This window comes from Kryptolebias marmoratus, linkage group LG15 (assembly GCF_001649575.2).
Source record: "Kryptolebias marmoratus isolate JLee-2015 linkage group LG15, ASM164957v2, whole genome shotgun sequence".
Taxonomy (NCBI): domain Eukaryota; kingdom Metazoa; phylum Chordata; class Actinopteri; order Cyprinodontiformes; family Rivulidae; genus Kryptolebias; species Kryptolebias marmoratus.
Genome location: NC_051444.1, coordinates 14,657,853 through 14,679,094, shown reverse-complemented (window position 1 = coordinate 14,679,094; position 21,242 = coordinate 14,657,853). Strand labels below are relative to the sequence as shown.

Here is a 21,242-nt window from a genome sequence, read left to right as displayed (position 1 = left end):
AAAGTTGTGTTTTGAACTTTTGCAGTGGCATCAGAGACTTCTCGTGCTCTTGCCTTGACCGTAAAAGTTCCAGCTTTAGACATTGTTTGAAGTGAAGCCAACACCTATAGTTTTTCCTCTACATGGATATAAAGAAAATATATTATATAAAGACTAATGGATAAGGTACAATGGCAAATAACCTTTTTAATCACATTTGATAATCAAATGTTTTCTAAATTAAAGGATGAACTTGCTATAAGAATGACACCTACAGTGTTTTCTGCTGAGTCTTATTTCTACGTTAAATGTATTTCTCCACAGTTTCCTGTTAGGGATCAGTTGTATTTGCATCTCACTAAAAAAACTGAGATGATTGTTGTTCCTCTTTAACAAGAAGTCATCTCTGTCCCCCTGCCAGCCACCAGTGTTGTAAACACAGCAGCACTTTTTGCCAAAGTACTTCCACAGATGGCTCAATAAAGCAGTCTGCCTTGTTGTTCCTGTTTATTCAGCACTGCTCATCCCCATAATGAAATAGCTTCATTACAGCAATTTGTACTCGTTCAGCATTCTGGGAGAACGTGCAGATGCTCAAGTTGCACCGGTAAGCATTGAGAAAATTAACCGGTCTGTCTTTTTTTCCCAAACATACCTGTCATTTAGCGGAGTTGAAACATTTATACCGTGTCTTTGTCAAAATAACATTTAAACAGCCGCTTGTGATCGTTACCATAGATCTGTAATTACACACACGTGTTTCACTTGGACACTGGCAGTGTAGCCCAGCTGAGACCAAACTTTTATAAAGCTTGATTTGAATCGACCTGAGAGTGGTTGCACTGAATCCAAAGTGACACCTGCCCAAACAAACTTCAGGGGAAACACCATCATCAGCACTAATACAATGAATTTAGACTTAAGAAATGAAAAACAGGCTTTTCACTAATCATCTTATCTAGCCACAGCCTTGTTTGAATTTCTGATGGGGGGGGGGGGAAATGGCCCATTGGCCAAACATTCATGTTAGCTATTAAAGGCAATTTATAACAATTTTATTAAAACTGGCAGCATATTCAAGGGCTAAAAAGTGCATCTTTTTTACAGCTTTACTTTTTTATTCATCTTACATCTTTTCTAATCGTCTGTCATTTCTTTGCATAGTTTTAAGTTACAATAACTAAGTTATTTGTTGCAGATGTTTCAGGTAGTTAATTGTCACCAAATTATAATAACCACCTTGGAATATGTGCTTATTTATTAACCTTTCACCATATCGAGTGCATTTCTGCCAAACAGGTAGCTTGGAACATTGTTTTTGTTACTATTCTTGCTTTCACTGTAGAATTTAAAAAAAAAAAAAAGAAGTAATTTTTCTATTTCTCAAATATTTGAAAGGGAAGTCATCTATGAGAAAAAGATTCAACCGTCTCTTTGGGTTTTCAGTCCTCATAAACATCCAGGAAATTGAAGGCAACAAGTCTTGACAGGATGGCAACCCTTTCAGAGATGCATTTTTCTGTGAATTTTTAGTGCTGCTTTTGTTCCAGCAAATATTTGTTTTCCTCCAGTGACCGTGTGGGTGGTGCGCACTTGTTTTAGCGTCCATATTTAAATGGGATTAATTTATTCTGGAGTGTGCTCCATTTCTCGTCAGAGAAAGCAGAGCACTGGGCTGTTTTATGTTATCAGAGGATCAGAATGGTCCTTGATCCTGGGCGTGCAGTTAAGAGGCTTTCTGTCTGTTAATTGTTCACAGCTGGAGAAACTGCTGGACAGTGATAGAATCTAGAGGAGTAATGGAAAAGACGTGAGTCCAAAGATAGTCTCGGCACATCACAAAGCCGGTCGGTATCTGTTCACCATTTACTGTAAATTTTAGAGCCCCACTGATAGAAGATATTTGAGGTTTGTACTGATAACAGTGTTTAAAGAAAAAAACCTGCTCTTTGTTGCTCTTCTTCCTTAACTACATCCATACACCTATGTTACCCAAAAATATTTAACTGAATTTTGTGCATATACACAATTGTGAGCCATCCAGCAGATACCCAGAACCAAGCTGACTTATTTGCAGAGGTGCTTTTTTGATGCACGGCCACTGGTTTAGGCTTGTCCCGCTCTGACACATTCATTCAGCCTCATTCGTGCATGTCAGAATGGCACCGTGAAGATTGATATGAGAAGATGTGCTAAGTAAGACCGAAGGTGACACCGATATTGATGAAAGATGCTGGAAAAGGAAAATCACTGACCATCGGGCACTTGATTTGCTCTCTGACAGGAAATCCAACTCTGTAATTCTGATTCATGTTTGATGCCTCTCGACAGACTGCTAAGAATTATTTACCTAGTGTTTATTTAATCATCACCTCAGCAGACTGTGAAATTAGCCCTGCATGAATGAAAAACTACATCTAAAGAAGATAAATTACTTTTATGACAGCAGTCTTCAGGCTGAACTCATTTTTTATGCGTTGCAAGCAAACAAGACTCCCGATCAACACTGTGCCACGGAAATCAGTATATGATATTTTCTAAATAACAAAATTTGTAAAAGTTGTACACTTAGATAAATCTTATCAGTTCAAAAGCACCAAAACTGGAATAAAAGACTCAATCAGTAGGCTGAAAAAAAAATCATCTTGAAGGGAACTGGACTTGAGTTGTGCCTGCTCCCATATGTTCTGCATTTGTGTCCAACACAAAGGCTCATGGATGAGCCGGGGGGCTTTTTGCAATGCCTACATGGTGAAATATCCAAACAAGTGGACAAATTACCTTGGGTTCCCCTCTGTGCCTGGACACTGTTGAGAGTAGCAGAGAGCCCAGCAGGCAGACCTGCCAGCAGTGGGTCAGCTGGCTCTGAGGGCTGCCCACACACCGCGCGGGCTCACTTCCTGGCATCTTCATCTTTTCTCTTTTTACCTTCCCTACCGTCTGTTATCGTCAGCGTTCCCCCTCATTCTTCTTCCACTTGGAAAGGTCTCAGTCAACACAAACAGGGTTTTTTGTTAACAAGACAATTCTTCTTCTTTTAGGTAGAAATCTTTATGACTCAAAGTGAAGTGTGCGGCAGGCGAGCTTCTTTTGATGCATTTCATCTCCTTCTGCTGCCTCCTAAAGAAAGGCGTGTAATTATTGTAAGAGGATTAATAAATTACTGTTTAACCAGAATATATTGTAGGTAAGTCTCTGAGTATAAAAAAACAAACAAGCGAGGCTATGTCATTAATTCTTCTCGACTCCATTTTAGCTGAGAAGCATGCAAGGCTAATCTCATTTACCTCTAACTGTTCGAAGACGCCATGTGTCACCTTCCAGAAAACATTCAGACACCTAATCTACCACTGCCATACAGCTGGCCGTGATTCTGATAAATTACCCTTTTAGGTTGTGAATCTTAAGTCTTAATGGTGATCAAATGCCTCTATTCTAATTGAATTGTCCTGCAGGCATTACACCATCCATGTTAGTGTGTCAGGACAAAAGCCAAGGGGAGGCTGGTGATTTTCCTGAAGAGCTAATGAATGTTATTAATGAATCCTACTAATGGAAACAGACCAGCATCCAAAGAGAACTATATCAAGAGGGCAAAACCACCATAGAAAAAAAAATAATCCTGCCATCTGCAAAAACCGCATCATCTGTTGCATCCAGTCTCATTTTTATTCATGAGTTCTGGGAGTCTTCAATATTTTTCTGCCTCTCCTCTCATGTCCTATCAGGACTGGATCGAGAGCTAGGCTCCCTGTTTCGCAAACTGCCAGTGGAAAGGTCACTCAGCCAGCAGAGAATGCGCTTGCTGGTGCCACATCATCCACCGTGTGTCCAAAAGAATTTGCACAACAGCAGTGAAAAATGTCAGTACACGGGGAAGCATGGTGATAAGACATTTCCAGCACTATCCCTGTGTGCCTCTCGGAAATGAGCCTCGCTGCTGATGACTCATGCTGTTTTTCTTACTCCAATAATCTCATGGTGAACACATAGAAACATGCAATAATGTTTCACCAGAAACTCTTTTGTTTTTCTTTGGTTGCAACATGGAAAGGAAAGACTGACGAGCTCTAAAAAATCAGAGCCAGAAGAAAATTGGCCCCTCCTTTTCCTGACAGGATTCTGGTAGCTTCCTATGTCTCAGCAGGAAGTGCAAGAAGTCAGACTTCTTAGTCTTTCATTTCCACACCCACAGCACCGGAGCCTCTGTCTTCCCTGTATGTTTAGTTGGTTGTTTTGCTCCCTGTTGGAATATTCTCTCTTTCATGTTTGACTCTGACTCTACCACACATTTCACACTTACGGTGCACATGAACATAAATGAGACTCCAAATTTATAAATCAGTCATCTCGTACTCTCTACCAAGTTGTTGAAGATTGCTCCTACCATTTCTTCATCTGCCTAATTTCCTGTCTGCCACTCAGCACGAGTATGTTTTATTTATTGGATAAAACAGGGAGCCCGAGTTAGAGTTGCACTTGTCAGAGGTTAACGGCACAACTGCGCATAGCGGAGGGATTGTGGCTGCTCGACGTTCAGCCACCTCACAAGAGTAGAATCCAGTGTGTGCGTGCTCCCTGAAGAAAACGGATGAGCAGCGGTCGGCAGGGAGGCAGCAGGTGCAGGAATGTGTTAGCAGCTTGGAGCGGTATGGGTCTTGTCAGCCCACTGTTGGCACGTTGTAGAGAGGTTGAGGAAAGGGAGTATTATTGCCCTGGTTTGACATGTCCACGGGTGTGCCCAGGCTTGTCAGCTCCTGGTATACTGCTTGTGTACTACCTTATATACGTTTGTGTCAGTCTTCTGTCCCGTTCAATGCATAAATGTAACATCCGGTCTCATATACGTGTGTAGGCCAGCTGACCTTTCTTGACTTATATGACGGTAATCGCCCACACAGCTGGAGGAGGAGAGGAATCCAGAAGCTACCCACTTGCTGTTTCTCTGTATGGCTGAATACCAGTCCGTGAGCAAATATGCAGCCTCATGAGGCTCTTATGTGATATTAAAACCTTGGTAATAGACGGTTTTACCATCTGCAGAGGAGATTTTTAGTGTTTGTTTATGCCCACATGTTTGAGTGGATGAATAATTACTGTGTAAAACAGGCATAGTGGTATTTATTTTATACTGTGTGACGTATGCAGCCTCAATAAACATTGGCCTTCCTTTATAAAACCCAGCTCGGCAGCTGTATAGAACCCTGTGATAATACATGCCCTATCCGGTATCAGAACAGACTTCATTTGGCTCCATGGTCGGGTTCTTTGTTTTGCTTTCATCCTCATTTCGTAAACGAGATTGTGGGAATGACGCAGGCATTCCTCCCTGAGGTTGAAGCCAAACCTCATGGATGATCATTATATTCCTGAGGGAAACAATGAATGAAGCGACGGAGCTCTTCTTTACCTCATGTTCACCGCCTAGAATGTCTCCTTTATCTCTCTTAAATTGTGTTTAAACAGGAAATCCCCTTTATTTTGAGCATATATTTCTAACACAAAAACCTTTGTAGCCTAATCTTGCAACTGCATAGCTGTCCGTTAATGCCTGTTAGAAAAGCAGTTCTTTTTTTTTTTATTATTTGTTCTGTTACAACAGTCTCCGCTGTTCTGTCAGCGGCATGAGGCATAGCTTGGCGCTCTCGTCAAACGTTTTCCACAATGGCAGTTGCATGTTATTGGATCTGGGAAGTAGATGAGGCAAAAATTACTCACTCAGCATCATCCAGTTTTATTGGCGTGAGTGTTTTTACTGGATTGCCGGTGACTTTTAACTGCATGGTCCAAAGATACTCTATGGGGAAACTGCCATGCATTTCTCCAGTCAGTTGGTAATAACTGCTCTGCAGTAGTGACGCTGCCTTTCCCAAAAACACCGTGCTGGCAGAGCTCAGCCATAGTGTCTGTGGTGTTTTCAAAACTATAAAAATCAGTGGCCAGCGGGCTGATGGATGTGTGGCAGTGGGTTCCTGAGCAACTAGTGCTTTTGTTGCTGCTGGCGAAATTGGCGAGGAAGCCCATGTGACATGCTGTAATCACATGTCTGGGGCCAGGCCAGCAGGGAGGCATCATAAACTCAAGCATGGGGCTTGGCAAAACTGACATCAACATTATTTTAAAGCAATGAGTGATAATAAATGCAGGTAAAGCAAAATTTTTATGTTTATGGCATTTTATAGTTTCTTTTACGACTGGGTCTGTTGGTGTGCAGAACATGCACATGCCAGATTCTCCATCCAGCGCAGCAATTTTGACAGGGATGTAGTTTAAAATGTTGTGTCATGAGGTTTGAGGCTTCAGAATTCATATGCCCAGCTCTAATCCTAATTTTGCTGTCAAAACATCATTCAAGCAGGATGAGACGATGCAGGTGAAAATATATATTCTTTTATTTCTGTGCAGAACCTCGACCAGCATCCTGCGTCCAGGGAAGACCATCCCTTTTCCTGCAGGGATCATAAACACATAGACTTTAAAATTACATATGCTAATGTCTGTGACTTCTTCATTAAATGCTTCTGTTGGAAGAGCACCTCTTCCATCTGAAGTCACAGAGGAATAGGACAGAAATTGTTTTTAATGCCGACACCTACACAATAATAATCAGAGGCCCGTACAGCAGTCTCACTGCTGCAGTTTATGAACTTCTGTGTTTGCTCATTAGTTGGCAATAAAACTAGCTTAGTCAAGGTTTACATTGAAACTTGTTTTGTTGTTCTGTTTTGTGGGTAATCAGTTTTGTTTACAAGAGCTCATTTTCTGCGCTGCACTCTTGAGGTCGATTTGCATTCATTGTCTTCAGGAATTTCTGTTTTGCGTCTGACTCGTTAAGAAAAAAATGAGCTGGCTTTTGTGGGACTGCTTTCAAATCAGTGTAAATGCAACAGATTTGTCGACGATTTGAATTAGTAAGCTTTATGTGTTGTGTTGAACTTTGAATTTGGTTTCATGTTTTACACCATTCATTCTTGCTGGGAATTGTCTTTTTTTTCCCCCTCTTTCCACAGAATCAGCCTCAGTTGGGTAAACAAAAAAAATTGATAACTGTGTTAACGTGTTCTTGCCTTTTCAATCGAAATGACATCCTTTTGGGGTTTTTTTTCCCCTTCCCGTTAGCTGTTGTTTTGTCTTGTTTGCTCCTCTGGGGCAGGTGCTGAACACTATTGATGTGTAAACTCTCCCCATGAATTTTAAAGCCCTTTGATTAACAGTAAGCCATGTAAGAGCTAATCAAATTTAAAAAACGTGTTCGTCGGAAAAAAAACATCATGCATCATGCCACGCAGTGTTATCAAATATTGACTTGAATACCAGGAAGGGACCTAGAATTTTGATTTTGATGTGGTATGACACATCAATTAAGTAGCTTAGGGGAAAAAAATCAAAAGCCAAGGCTTATGGAGGAAATAAAAAGTTGTTGTAGAGACTTTCTTGCACTCAGACAATTTTCCATCCTCATGTATCTTAGAAGCATGTACCGTATTTCCGAAGACCTGCTGCTTTCAAGTGGAATATCTTCTGTGTCCTCAGAGTCACGGTGTTGCAGAAGAAAATCATGCAAATCACCATCTGCCGTATTACTGCGTTCGTTCTCCCAGTCTGTGCTGTGTTTGGGCCGGTCTGGACTCAGCTGCGTCTGCGAGGAGCTTGATTTGCATATTTTGTGCCAAAAAGCAGGCGTGTGCGGTGACACATTGGAGAAACTAAAAAAAAAAAAAAAAAGATGTTACATGAGGACTTCTCAGTGCATCTGTTCATAGTGCTCCGTGTTACCTTCATCTGGATTGGTTGGGAAGGCAAACCTTTTCTCGATGGTTTGCACATGAGAGCGTACGTTGCGCAGTCATATTTCCTCTCTGCACTGGTCCATCTGCCCTGTCAGGTTGAATCAAGTTGGACAAAGCCGAAGGAGTCTATCAGAAGTTTTTTTTTTTTTTTTCCTTCGGGCTGTCGGATGTCTGATGTAATGGAAGCTGAAGAGAACAGACAATGAACACAGCAACATGCGCACACACTCTGACAGGCGTTGGTTCAGTGGACTCCTGTGCAGCTCAGTTAGTGCACGTGGACAGACGGGGATCGGAGAGGGCTGATGTTGTTCAGACTAGCAGCAGTGAGGTCAAGTGTATCCGACTCGTCATTCTGCATAAGGAAGGATTTTATGATGCTCTTTGTTTGGGGGAAATGCATGAACTGGAGATAGCTCAAACAACATTGAACATTGTCTCAAGTTTTAGTCAAACATTCTGACTGTGTCTGAATGAGTCTTGAGGCTGACTGTTTGGTCTCACATCTAATAGTTAGATTGGCTGAATAAATGTCAGACTTTGAGCAATGCCTCATATTTACTATGTGACTGGGAGGAACATTAGGAATGAATAACAACTTACCCCAGCCGATAATATACAGTTGGAGCCACTTGTGTGACAGTTTTCTTCTGGATTTTTCTGCAGACACGGATTAAATGATGCATTAAATCAAATGTTATTTTAGTGGAAAGTTTGTTTTCTGAATGCTGCATATTTATTTGAGCCAAATTCCTTTCAGTCTTTCCATTTTATAGCATGCTTTGGAAAAATAAAAAAATCTTCAAAATGATGTCACTTTTATCAAATTGTACAAATTTTGGAATTTAACTCCAGTGTTCTGCAGCTGCTCACAAAACGTGTGTCAATGGATGAACTGTAAGGGCAAACATTTTTAACCTTTCTTCTTTTCTTACGGCTGTTAGTGCCGCTTTTGTTTGGTCGGTCGTTTTAATCTGCTGGCGGACGTGTGTTTCATTTGCTCAGAAGCTGGGATTAGATCACTCGGTCATGTAAACACTGTTAGCAGCTTACGGCTGTAATCCACCTTTGCGTTATTTACCCTCTGCATGTAAAATCATGCAGGAAGCGCTGACCAAGAGGCGGCGCTCGGATGAAGGTCAAAACAGCACGCGCGTCAGAGGGCCTTGGTCGCCTCTTGTGTAACTATTTGCATTGCCAAAGCCTTTCTGAGGCACGTTTCCCCAAGGGCCGTGCGCGTCCTCCAGACTTGAAGGAATGGTAAACAGGTCACAGTGGTGCTCCAGCAGAAGTAACCATGTTGGATAAAAGGAACGAATCAATACTGAGCATTCTGGCCTCTCCTGTCTCCTTCGCTTTTATCCTGAAGGTTCAGCATATTTTTCTGCTGTTTGCCTGATTTGTTTTTCTTCTTTTTATGCAGTTTCACCTTTATATAAGACTGACTTGGCCCATAATGAGCCATAAATTTGATGTAGGGGAAGAATATCAGTTTTATGTAGCTGTACTTTCAAATCGTGTAGATTTCTAGTTTTGAATATTCTTTTAGTAAAATTGAGGTCACAGTGTCGTATGGTGTTAAACATCCAAAGTAATTCGGTGCCGTCAGTTGTTTATGGCCCTGTTTGTGAATAAAATATCAAAGTGTCTCATCTCAGCGTGCATCCATCTGTCCTAATGAGAGACAACCCAAGAAGGGTAAAGTGACAAAGTGTCAGCTTTGCTCAGCTCGGAAGTGATACTTCATTTCCCTCAGAGTTATCAGGTCACAGCTTCTGTCTTCATTGTTTTGCTACAATGAGACATTATCAGATTATCATTCAAAAGGAAGGAAAAAAGACACAAGTATAACATTGTTTGTCATAAGATTTCTTTCTCTAAGTGGATAAAGTCTTGAATGGTGCACCTGTGCCTTGTGTCTCTGAGCCTTTACAGTTTGCCTTTTGTGTTGTAAATCAAAGCACAGGACAAAGTTGTGCTTTTTCACTTTAAGATTACAAGTTTACTTCCCTCCAACAGCTTCTGACAATATCTAGTTATATAATACTTCAATGTAAAATAGAAATAACTGCTTGAAATTCATATTCATGACACCGGTTCGACCTATGTCTTTATTGGAATGCTGCTTTGTGGTATTTGCACTTTTTTTTTCTCTGCTCTTCTCATTCCAGCAGAGAATAGTGGAATGAGCAGCTTTGACATCCCCCTGAGGGGAATGTGAGCTGGTTGAAGGTTGAGGCAGGAAGAGGTGCGAGTGGGTCTTTGCTGACTGTTGCTGGAGGCCTATCACCATTAATGGGCTATTGACCCCCATTGGTGTGGAAGCATGAAGTGGCTATTCATCATAGGCATGTCCACGTGTCATCAGCCTCCTCTGTCCCCCTCCCCTGCGACCACCCAGGCAGATTAGGCATCAGGACAAGAGCCCACTGACTCAATGGACTTCCATCTTTCTTCCCTTTCCTTTTCCTTCTCCTGTGCTCCTTTTATATCTCGTCTCTCCGTCCCGTTTTCTTTCTAAAAAAGACCGGTTGCTTTTCAGCCCTCTGTTTTCCCCAGCTATACACAACCTGAACTCTGGGTGCACCCTCCTCTAATCCAGCGCCAGTCTTATCTCGGCGCTGGAACAATAGCTACAGAACAAGCACAGCTCTGAGCTGCAGCCTGCAGGAAAATCGCTCCGCTCCCACAAGGCTCCGAGGCTGTCTGCATCCAACAGCATCATCCAAGCAGCCTGTCACAGCCTCACATTAAGTCATTCTCTGTGTGTGCTGAGAAAAGATGCCACTGTCTTTGTGCTCCACTGTCATCCAAATGGAATTTCTATTGCTGCAGTTCAACTGAAGGCGACGGCGAATGACTAATCATATCTGTGCTCGCTGTCGCCGCGTGACGATGCCGGTGCACCTCTCGGCTTTTGTTTGTTCTCTCGGAAGCCGCTGTGGTTAGCTGTGAGGGCTATCCTGCGATTCGTGTAGGTAGATGGGCGTCTTTCCAATCCGCTGTCCCAATTCATCTTCCATTAATGAGCTTTCACCTCAGTCCTAAAGAGCTGTAATTGCAGTTGCGCTTTGCAGAGGATCAATGACGCCGTCCATGCAGTAGCCCTGCAGTGAACAAGCATTTGCATTTTTGAGGTATTGCTAGTGTCACTTAATGAGGCAGGATCAAATCACAGAGAGTCACTCTGCAGTGTTACACCCTCCTGTTAGAAACAACAAATCCAGTTAATTGCTCATTACAGCCAGATTCTGTCAATTAGCAGCCCTTTAAATAATAACAGGAAACTCTGAGTTGTTTTCAGTTTGTCTTTGTTCTGGTACTGCCCTCTTTCTGTCACGATTCACTTTGGTTTCTTACTTGTTGCTAGCACTGCGATTCTCTAACATTGTCTCCCAGCTGGCAGTTCTTCATTACTTTAACCTGAACTGAAATATCTGGATAAGAGCTGAGAGGATTCCTGTTCAGGATGATGTTGTTTAGTGTGTTGATGACTTTAAGGTGTTCGGATAGATGAGTAAATGACTGCTGTGTGGGTCTTCTTTTGTTGCTTGGATGGTAAGACACCGATGAGCAGCAGTGATGGTTGTTTTCAAGCCTTTCAAGAGACACAAAGAGATAAAGTTTACATTTCTTGAATTTTTGACCTGTAATTACCGAACCTCGTAAATAAGTGAAAGTTCTTAAGATTTGTGTTGATTATTACTCCCTGTGTTTGTGCTCTCCACTTTCTTTTTCTGTCGTTCTCTTTGACTTCCTGCCACGGACTCTTTGTTCATTTCTCCTTCTGTGACAAACTTGCATCACCTGCCAGTTTCTAATTCTCCGCTTTTCTCCTCCCCTCCTTTTTTTTTTTTCTGTCTCCTCTGTCAGTATGTTTTGTGTTTTCCTCCCTCCCTGTCGTCTCTTTCTGACGCCGCCTCTCTGTCCTTTCTCTCTCTCTCTGTTTGCGTTAGTTTGTCTGACTGGCTTCCATCATCGCCCTCCTCTCTTGTTTTCTGCTTTGTTTATGTTGCCTCTTAAGGGTTGCTCTCTGGCCCAGTGTGGGAATGAATCCGTATACATGTCACTGTGTTGTGGAAGACCCTTTTTAGTCTCTGTTCCCCAGGGCCATCGGCTGAAACAACAAATTCACCAATACAGAAGTGCACACACACCAACGCAACCATGCCTTTGCTATTTAAGGGACCCGGTTGCACTTTTTAGCTTTAACATTGTTTCTACCATAGTGCAAATTATTTTTAAATTTACCATTCAGATAAATTTACTCATTAATACATAAAGATGACTAAGTTCTGTGGCTCTGCTTGCATCTAACTCTTTCATCTTTGTGTCAGAAATTGGCTTCTGACTGAGAGAGTCATTTCTAAGAAAGCTGAAACTAAAAATAGTGCCCCAAAATACTCTCCTCCCTGGACCAGCAGTGAAGAAAACCGGTCTGACTCTTGGCTTGCAGTCTACCTATAAATACACATACGTACGTACATGTCTGACAGGCACAGATTTCAGTGTATAGCCACCGCAAGCGTTGGCGCAGAGTGAGCCAGGAGCGAGGAGGAGACGGCGGACAGGACGAACCTCGGCCGTCGGAAGACACAGCAGCCCACAGACACATGTCCTCCTTAGAGATGGACAAACATGTTTACCAAAAAAAAGAGAAAAAAACTGCTGAAGCATGGCGTGCATTCAAAGCTGATACCACATGTTAGATAAATCCAGGAATGTGGAAGTGAAAAGCTCTAATTTATTCTTTTAGTCTTTGACTTTGTTTATGTTTTGATCCTTCAGAACGAAATGAGGCATGAAGTTGAAATCAAAATCAGATTAGGATGTGAGCATGAGAGAGACGGGGTTAACGTCTTGCTTCTGTTGACTTTTCTGCAGCAGGTCTGTTGGGAGCACCTCTCTCAGCCTTTGCTCACAAGCTGAATGACACTTAACGGTGGGCCGCCACGGGTCAAGGAGCGAGCACTTTCCCTTGTCCGTCAGCTCTCTGACTGACACTCCATCTATAGATGGCCTCTGATAAATTTCAAAATGCCCTGCCTTTACAAGACGAACTCTGTTCACTCTGCTCAGACCTGAGCAATCTGACAGAATGAAATCAAGGGCAGAGAAATTATAAAACCATTAATCATTAAATTTATTAATAAAAAAAAGTTGTAAAATCAGCCTGGAAAAGCTTTTTTTCTGACATTCTTTGAAGGACATTTTAGAATTACCATTTATTGCATTATATTAGAAATAAGTATGTGAATACAAGTGAATGTTCAGTGTCATTTATTATTTTCAAGACACTAAAACATGTATTGTGTAACCTTTGTATTGTGTTTTCTGACAGCTGACATTCACCTTGCTCATGCTTTAGCTACCTAAAATAATATTTAATGTTTAAAGAGGGATTTAATTGGTTGGGAAGAAAGTTTAAGCTCTTGAAGTCTGGGTATTTTCTGTCCATTGTTTCTTGTCCAGGAGTGTGAAGTCAATTACATTTAATCCTTTACTAGTCCACAGGAGATTCTCGCAATCAAATCCCAATATTCCCTGTGCCCCTGAAAGCCCATTCTCTGTGTCTCAGAAAGCAGGGGCCGGTTGGTATTAACCCGAGCTGCAGATAAACGCGTTTTGCTTTACATGTTCAGAGGGTTACGCTCAAAACAGATATACAGTTGTTTGCCTCTTTCGTTTAAATGCAATCAAGTGGTTAGCAATATCGGAAAACGGGAACAATCGAGACAGGAGTGCTCTGGATGATGAAGATTGTGGCGTTTGGTGCAGCAGGATGCAGCTGCCAGATTGGTTGCTGGTAATGTTCTTTGATTTATTCCAGAGATCTCTGCCTGTCCATGCTCCATCATAGTTATATCCCCGGAGGGCTCTTTTTTTTTTAAGGAATATCCTCAAATTGTTAGCTACAGTTCATGTTTAGTTCATAAACTGAAACATGCAGAATCTGTTGACAGTGTTCACACTTTATAGTTCTCACTACTTTTTTTAACACTCTTAAGAAAGTCCTCATCAAATTACACCATTTCTGACTTTTTAAAGGAAAGAAAAGAGGCTTAAATGCTGCTGCTTGGTTCTTAGCAGAATGCTCTCTGTGGCTTTTGAAAATTCATTGAAAAATCTGAGTTTAATTGCTTTTTAAAAAGAAAAAAATACTCGAAGCAATAGTGCACTCTTTTAAGTTGGCGAGAAATCCATGAACTGTCTTCTTCCCTTGTGGCTGGCATTTCTAACGTTCAGCACGTGGGTGACGACAGCAGAGATAAATCAGACTTTATACGCCGTTGGCAGCCATGAATTTAGGAGTCGTAACGAGTAAGAAAAGAGGAAATGTAGCATCTGGAAAGGAACTCCAGGACATCCTGGGAGGGAATGGTACATGGTACATTAAGGGAGGGTGTGCTGCTTGACCTCTGACCCCTGACAAGAGGGTAGAAGTTGAAGACAGAAGACAGACTGCAGCTGCGCTCCAACATACAACCCCACAGTTGTGTCAATCGCTGTAATTTGCCTGGACAGATTTGTCCCCACCCAGTTTGCAAACACGCCTCAAGAGAACGGCAGAAATGATGGAAGTGAGGAAGGAAGGGATGTTGGAAGAAAGAAAAAAACAATGAAATGACTGGAATACAGAGTGAGAGACAAAATATGGTCAGCAAGGCCGCTATTTTCAAACTGAGGTGCTGATCTTTACAGAGTATGAGTTGTGTTTCAGTTCCCTGCTGCAGTTTATCATAAACAATATAACTTTAGTTATATCCCCCCCCCACCCCCTTCACTTTTGCTCTTTTTGACAGTCTGTTTGCTACTTTCACCCTTTCGTGGAGTTATTTGTTTCCTCGCAGAGAGGCTGCCTCCTAATCGTGCCGCAATCTAATAATAAGAAGACTTTTAACTGCTGCGTTCGAAGACTGCAAGTTTATCTCGTGCAGGATTACACTGCGATACGAGACCTTGTAGCCTCACCTCGCTCCACCCCTCCACCACCACCACCACCAGCAGCGGGTAGCTCCATTAGGCTCAACAGCATTGCTCATTTTTCCGCAAGAGCTCCCTTGGGTTAAGAGGCAATTATGCAGCAGTGTGGCATAATATTTCATTCTCTTCACATTGCTTTGCTCTGTGATGGCGCTGGTCGCTAACAGCTTCATGTGGGCCAGGAGAGAGGGTGTGTGCTGCTAACAACTTCATATGAGTAGAGGGAGACTGGAGAGGGGAGGAGGAGGCGGTGGGAGGGCAAAAGGAGGAGAGTTCTCAAGGGCACGATGCTTCATTAGCAGTCAGGTCTGTTGTACCTGCTTACATGGGGTGGGAGGGGTGTGAGTGCATCTTAGTTTGGGTCCGGTCGTGTTAAGTAGATTTATAACATGAACGGAACCACAAGAATATAAATGCACAGTTGAATCGCCATTCTGGGCTTCGTTTTCAGTATTTATACGGCAAAGTTTATTTGAGTCGTATTTAAGAAACCCATTTAACGCCACGTTTAAAAAAAAAAATGCACTTTCTATTTCTCATGTAAGCACCTTTTACACCACCTTTGAAGTGTCGGAGATAAGCCTGGCTCCTGCATGGTTTAAATATCTCATACGGTACAGCGGCCAGAAATCCTTCAAGGAGGTGCCTATCTTTGTAGAGATTTTTTTTTTTTTTTCCCTTTTTATGTTAACGGTAAAAAAGTAAACACGAACGGCTCAAAACTCCCAGCCACAGATAAGCCAGAGATCTGGAAAAGGTCCAGAAACTGTTTACTCTTCTGCAGCATTTTTTTTTTTTTTTTTTAAACGTGGGTTTCCTTCTGTGCTGTGTGAAGATTGCATAAAGTGAAAAGCCATTAGGCCCACATCTGTTTTTGCACAGCCACCATGATAGATAAAATTTCCTTCAAGTTGAGTTTTCGTGCTTGTAATTTCTTCTCTGGCCTTTAGAGTCTTCCCTTGGCTCTCTGACTTTGAAGAATTGGCACAAGTCAGTGTTTCTGAGGAGTTTACACTTGAAACTGCAGAGCAGGCTTTGTAAATGTGTATTTTTGTTCCTCTTATCTAAACATATATATTCTAAAATATTTTTTTGTTTGCTTTCTATAAAAAGCGTAAGTTATCTTCTTCATTATTAAGACAGCGGTTGGTGCTGAGTTTTGGTCTTTTTAAGTGCAGATTTAGGACTCTGTCTAGATCTTTATTTTTTTAATCATGACAGTGATGCCATGTGTCTCCATGCTGTTGGAATATTTGCTTTTATTTCAGCCCTCATGCTTTATTCTTACTGTCTTCACATATAAAGTAAACTTTCATCACTCAGTACATATTCTGCTTTTCCAGAGTATTGCTGATGTATTACCTGAATATTTTTATATCACTAAAACAAATATGGGTTTCCATAAAGTACAAAATGTGGGGTGGAAACCCTAAATTATATATTTTTGTTTTCAACAAAACTACCATCTTAAGCACTCTCAAGCTAGACGTTAAAAAGGGCATTTTAATAGTTTAAAGCTGCAAGGTTTTTTTTTTAAATTTTTTATTTTTTGGAAACCCAACAGTAACAAACAGTACTTCTTCTTCTTCTTCGTTGTAGAAATCAGGTCTGGTGGTCGAGGCCCTAAGGAAGGATCCGTCAAGCAGCTGCCCCTGTACGACACGCCGTACGAGCCAGCCGAGAACGGCGGGGACTCGGACCCCGAGCGCTTACGCTGCCCCAGAGAGAGCCGGCTGCCCCAGGATGACGAGCGACCCCCTGAGGAGTACGACCAGCCTTGGGAGTGGAAGAAGGAGAGGATTTCCAAAGCCTTTGCAGGTATGAGAGTCAAGGTGTCATAAAGCGATTCTGAGCGTACACCGCAAGAAGTGAAGGAATCTGCTCTCACTTGCATGCTTGTGAGACAATCTTTTCAGCAAGGACATTTTATACTCTACAAAAAAACAAAAGACAGCAGCACAGAGCTCCAGGGAAGCCCCTCCTCCTGGGGGCGGCGCTCCACTCTTCTGTCCTTCTACAGATTTTTGCTTCGCGTACCACCAATGGACATTTTTGGTATCCAGACCGAGACTGTGAAAGCTGCTTGGCGTTTGCTAATTTGTCATAAAGAGGCCGCCACCGTTTCCGACAGACCGTTTCACAATAACGAGCCAACGTAGGAAATCTTTATAGGTATCCATCTTTATAGCTTTATAAGTTTTTGCTGGAACAGTTGTAAAAATGGCTGTACGGTCTAACTGCCTCGACCAGCTGTTCCTCAGCTGAGCAGTTGAAGCGAAAGGACTCCATTGCTGTTCACCTGCTTTTCCCACATAAACATGCTCACAGCGAAGTTCTGACCAATCACGCAATAGCTGATGCACACCCCTGAGGGAAAAGGTCCTGCTCGGACCTTGCGCACAGAACGAGTGGGCTCTCGGAGCTCCTAGAAAAACAAAATGGCATCATTTTTTGTCACGCAACGGCGTCCGCTAGAGCAGATTTCTTCACTTCTTGCGTATGAATCCAGCTTAAGATGTTGCTTGTAGAAGTTGATAAAAAAGATAGGAACTAAAATAGAGTTGAGGCTATAAAAATAAACATCTAATGTTTGTTTTAGTTTTGTTTTTTGATAAACCTAAGGATGTTTTACCTCTAGAATTGTCTTTGGCTGGTAAACATAGTTTTATTTCAAATGACAGACTACTTTCTACTTTTCGGCTGTTTTCATGTAAGGGCTTCTTCACACACGTCTCCCTTTTACCACAATTAACCCAAAATCTGTCTCCTTTGCTTTACTAATCCAAGTGCTTGTTTTTTTTTTTTCCAGCTCTAACAAATGTCATCGTGAGTCTCTGTCAGGGTAGCGATAGCTCTGCTGCTGTTTTAAACTCTTTGTTTAGGCTTCCTTTCTTCTTCCTTCTCCCTGTTAATGCATCCGCTGCGTTCGTTTCACAGGTGTCCGGGGCTTCTGTTTGCCTGTTTTGATCCGACTCCTGCCACTTTAAACGAAGTTGATACCTTTTGCTGCTCTGGGAGAGGGGGGGCGGGGGGCATGATTGGTTACGCAGGTGCATGTAGGTGCAGGTAGACTCTGTTATCTCAGAGCTTCAGCATGGCTAACACAGCCATAACATTAAACAGGGCTGTTCCTTAAAAAAAAAACAAAAAAAAAAACCTATGGTTTTAGAATACACTTCAAAATGAAACAAAACTCTTCAATACAAAGTCTTTTAACTGAGAGAAATAAAAAAAATCAGCCACCTTAACTTTTCTATTTTATAGCCCCTTTTTTTCCTTTATATATATATATATATATATATATTTCTTTTTCTTATCGTTGAACAGCTCTGCTTTGTTATGACTGCATTAGCTACGAGGGCTCTGTAAATGGCACTGGATCAGGTCCCGACAGAAGAAAGGACTGCACTTCTAAATCCCTCACAGGTACCGATGGAGATGGGGCTGGGGCTGGGCTTTTCTTTTTTTTTTTTTTTTTTTTTTTTTTTCCAAATATGTTCTTAAAAATTGACACTGATGCTTGAACTTGTGATTTTTAAATTTTTTTTTTACTTGAAAAAAGCTGTGCTCGAATGACTGGTTCAAGCAGTTTCTACACTTAATTACATTTAGTTTGTGTGTGTGTGCGTATGGGGGGGTTAACATTTAAGTCTTGAAGTGATCATTTTATGAAAAAATGCTTTAAAATATCTCCTAATTTGATTGACATTATCAAGACGCTACTTATATGATTGCCCAGTTGTTAGAAAGAAAAAAAAACACACTTCATATTAGCCTTTTAGCAGTGTAGCAAGTGCAATTAGCATTCGCTGTTGCTCAGAAGACGAAGGGGTGGTGGGGGTGACGCACTCCTCCTGCTTAAAGAGCGCAGCAGCAAGAGAATGATTAACACCGAAGTTAAAGAAACACTGACATGCTCTGCAGCCTTTTACACACGCAGAACACATCACCGACGCTTTTTTACGGCACAGCTCGTTGCTTACTCAGGCTCTGACTGTGAATTTAATTACACACGCAGGCAGAGGAAAATGAATTGATTGGTTGCCTTTTCTTTCATTTTACAAAAAGGATTCCATTTATTCCCTGACCCAAGTGTCGACTATCCCTTTAGATAAGGTCAACGAAAAAAGTTATCTTCTGTTTATGAACTGTAAATTAGCATTTAGGATTCAGAGCATAAAAACTGTTAATAGCCTGATAACGTTACGGTAAACAATGAATCATAAATCAACAATCAAATAATTTTGTTCTAATTATCACTGAATTTATTAAAAAACACTCTTTTATAATATTATTGGCCTGTCTAGTTAATTATGAGAAATGATTTTCTATTTTTGTGCTTTGAAAACAAAAATCTGTTGCAAATTTATCAAAGTCCAATGAGTACAACATGATGGAGATCAACCATGAGGACTTCTGGTGTTTTGCTGTGTATAAAGATGGAAACACTGCGCCCTGCTTCAGAAGTCTAAAGCCAAGCAGCAACTTTTGAGTCACACTCAGACATTTGCACATTCCCAACATAAATCGTCCTTCATGAATATATCAGGTTTTTTTTTTTATTCTGGAGAATTAAGAGATCAATGAAACATTCTTTGCTCAGCAACCAGCAGACTGATAGAAGGATTCAGTTGTAATTAGTATCAACATTAAGTGTGTGCACAGTCCCTTACGTGGCATTAGAATGGCTGCAAGCTCATGAATCTCATTTGTGGAGGGAGAAAAAGAGGCTTAAGGGAGTATTTACTTCATATCTGCGAGTGAAGGGGGTACCACTCTGTACCAGCCAGCAGTACATAAAGATAGTGAGACGTCTCGCCCCACACAGAGCAGGAACACAGGGAAACGCTCAGAGTCCAGAGAAGGATTTTCACGTCAGTTTGAAAGTTTCACGATCCAGACCAGCTGGCTGGCTTTCATTGGGAGAAAACTCGCAAATACTGTATGTTTTAAAAAAGTATAATCATGTAATCATCTCCTCACGGATCATCCTTTCAGGGTTTCCGATGCTTTCGTGACTTCATGCCCGTCTTCACGTGGCTCATCTCTCTTCCAGTGATTAATGAATGTTAAATTCTTAATTTCTTGCCTTTTTTCTCCCTGATTATTTTCCTAACAAGCAGCTCCGACAAGCGTTTGTTCAGGTCACTGCTCCTCTTGCCTCCTCTTTTGATGTTGATTAATGCAATTTCCCTTGAATGTCACAGTGTTGGCCTGGAATAAACGACACATCTTTAGATTACCTTTTTTTTTTTTTTAAAAGGAGCAAAGCTGACGTGATTTATTGCACATATTCACACTGAGGTGTTTGAGTCAGACAGATTGTATTTCCCCACTATTTGAAAGTTAGAAAAAAAGAAAAAAAGAAAAAGGAGAGCGATGTCTCTGGGACAAGCCTTGTCAACACAGGCTTGTTTGCGTTTGCAGGTGTCAGCGTAGACCAGCCTTGAATCCAGACATCAAGGGGTTTTAAAGAAAGTTTTTCTGCCGTTTGAGGGTGTAAGCTTGTGTTCTTGAACCCGAGTCTCTGATCTTTGCAGCCATCTCAGCTGCAGTGTGAAGAGCGTAGTCTCTGCTTCAGCATGAAAGCTTCTCGTGAGAACCAGTCGTCCCCCATCTTACTGCTCCGAGCACTTTTTATCAGTCAACTCGAGCCTGAGTAACTTGGGTCTTATCGCAGAATTCGCAATCAGCTGTTTCGCAACCAGCTGCTCAAGTCTAAATATGATTCAGTTTCTGCTGATTCGTCTCGCATGACCTTTAAAACAAGAATAAGAATTTGTAAACATAATGAGAATCCCAAATAAGTCACATTTTGAATTTACTTTTTTTTTGCTATAAAACCTTTCTCCCCAGTTTTTTTTTTTTTTCATTTTTATAGCAATAAACATTAAACTAATTGCAAATCAGTTATTTTTAATGTGCCTGTTACAAGTGTATTTTCTTTTTTTTAATTTCAAAATATCACAATTCCTGAGAGATTTAGATTTAGTTGATACCAACTTAAGCCATTTTATTTCTGATATTTGCAGTATTTTAAGGTTGTTGAAGCCCCGTGTTCTGATGAATAAGAGGAAACGTTCAGATCTGAAAATTTTGTATTCATATTTTAGTCACTGCAGTTTTTTTTTTCCTGTGCTATTTCAACACAGAAGATGAAGCTCTGGCTGTTGAGGGTAATACGTTTGAATGGGAGTTTGTTTACATCCACAGTGATTGTCAGCTCATGTTCTGCTTCATTTTTATCTCGGCTGTAGTGACGCTGCAGAGTCTGCAGCAGTTAGACCTTATCAGGTTGCAGTATAATGCCTGACTCAAGCATTTCTCGTGGCAGCCGGCCTGTTTTAACGTCAGACTAACTGTAGCTTGATGCACTTATAGGTTTCTACAGGGGAAAAAGTTCCTCAGCTTGATTTTTCTGAAGCATCTCACAGCTGATGCTCACCATTTCTTTTCTAAAAGCTCGTTGTTGTACACACTGAAACATGC

General features: G+C 41.4%; 1 protein-coding gene across 5 annotated transcripts in view; it reads left to right on the top strand.

Annotated features, from left to right (window-relative positions):
• zgc:158464 (uncharacterized protein LOC791139 homolog) overlaps positions 1-21,242 on the top strand; it is an 83,122-nt gene that overhangs the window by 41,642 nt on the left and 20,238 nt on the right. For 4 of the 5 annotated variants that reach the window (XM_025007529.2, XM_017423649.3, XM_037979845.1 and 1 more), the window contains one exon: positions 16,353-16,571. In XM_025007529.2, the coding sequence (XP_024863297.1) occupies positions 16,353-16,571 (219 nt within the window). Of the gene's footprint in view, positions 1-16,352; positions 16,572-18,080; positions 18,180-21,242 lie in introns of all 5 variants that reach the window. The other variant, XM_017423650.3, reaches the window with a different exon arrangement.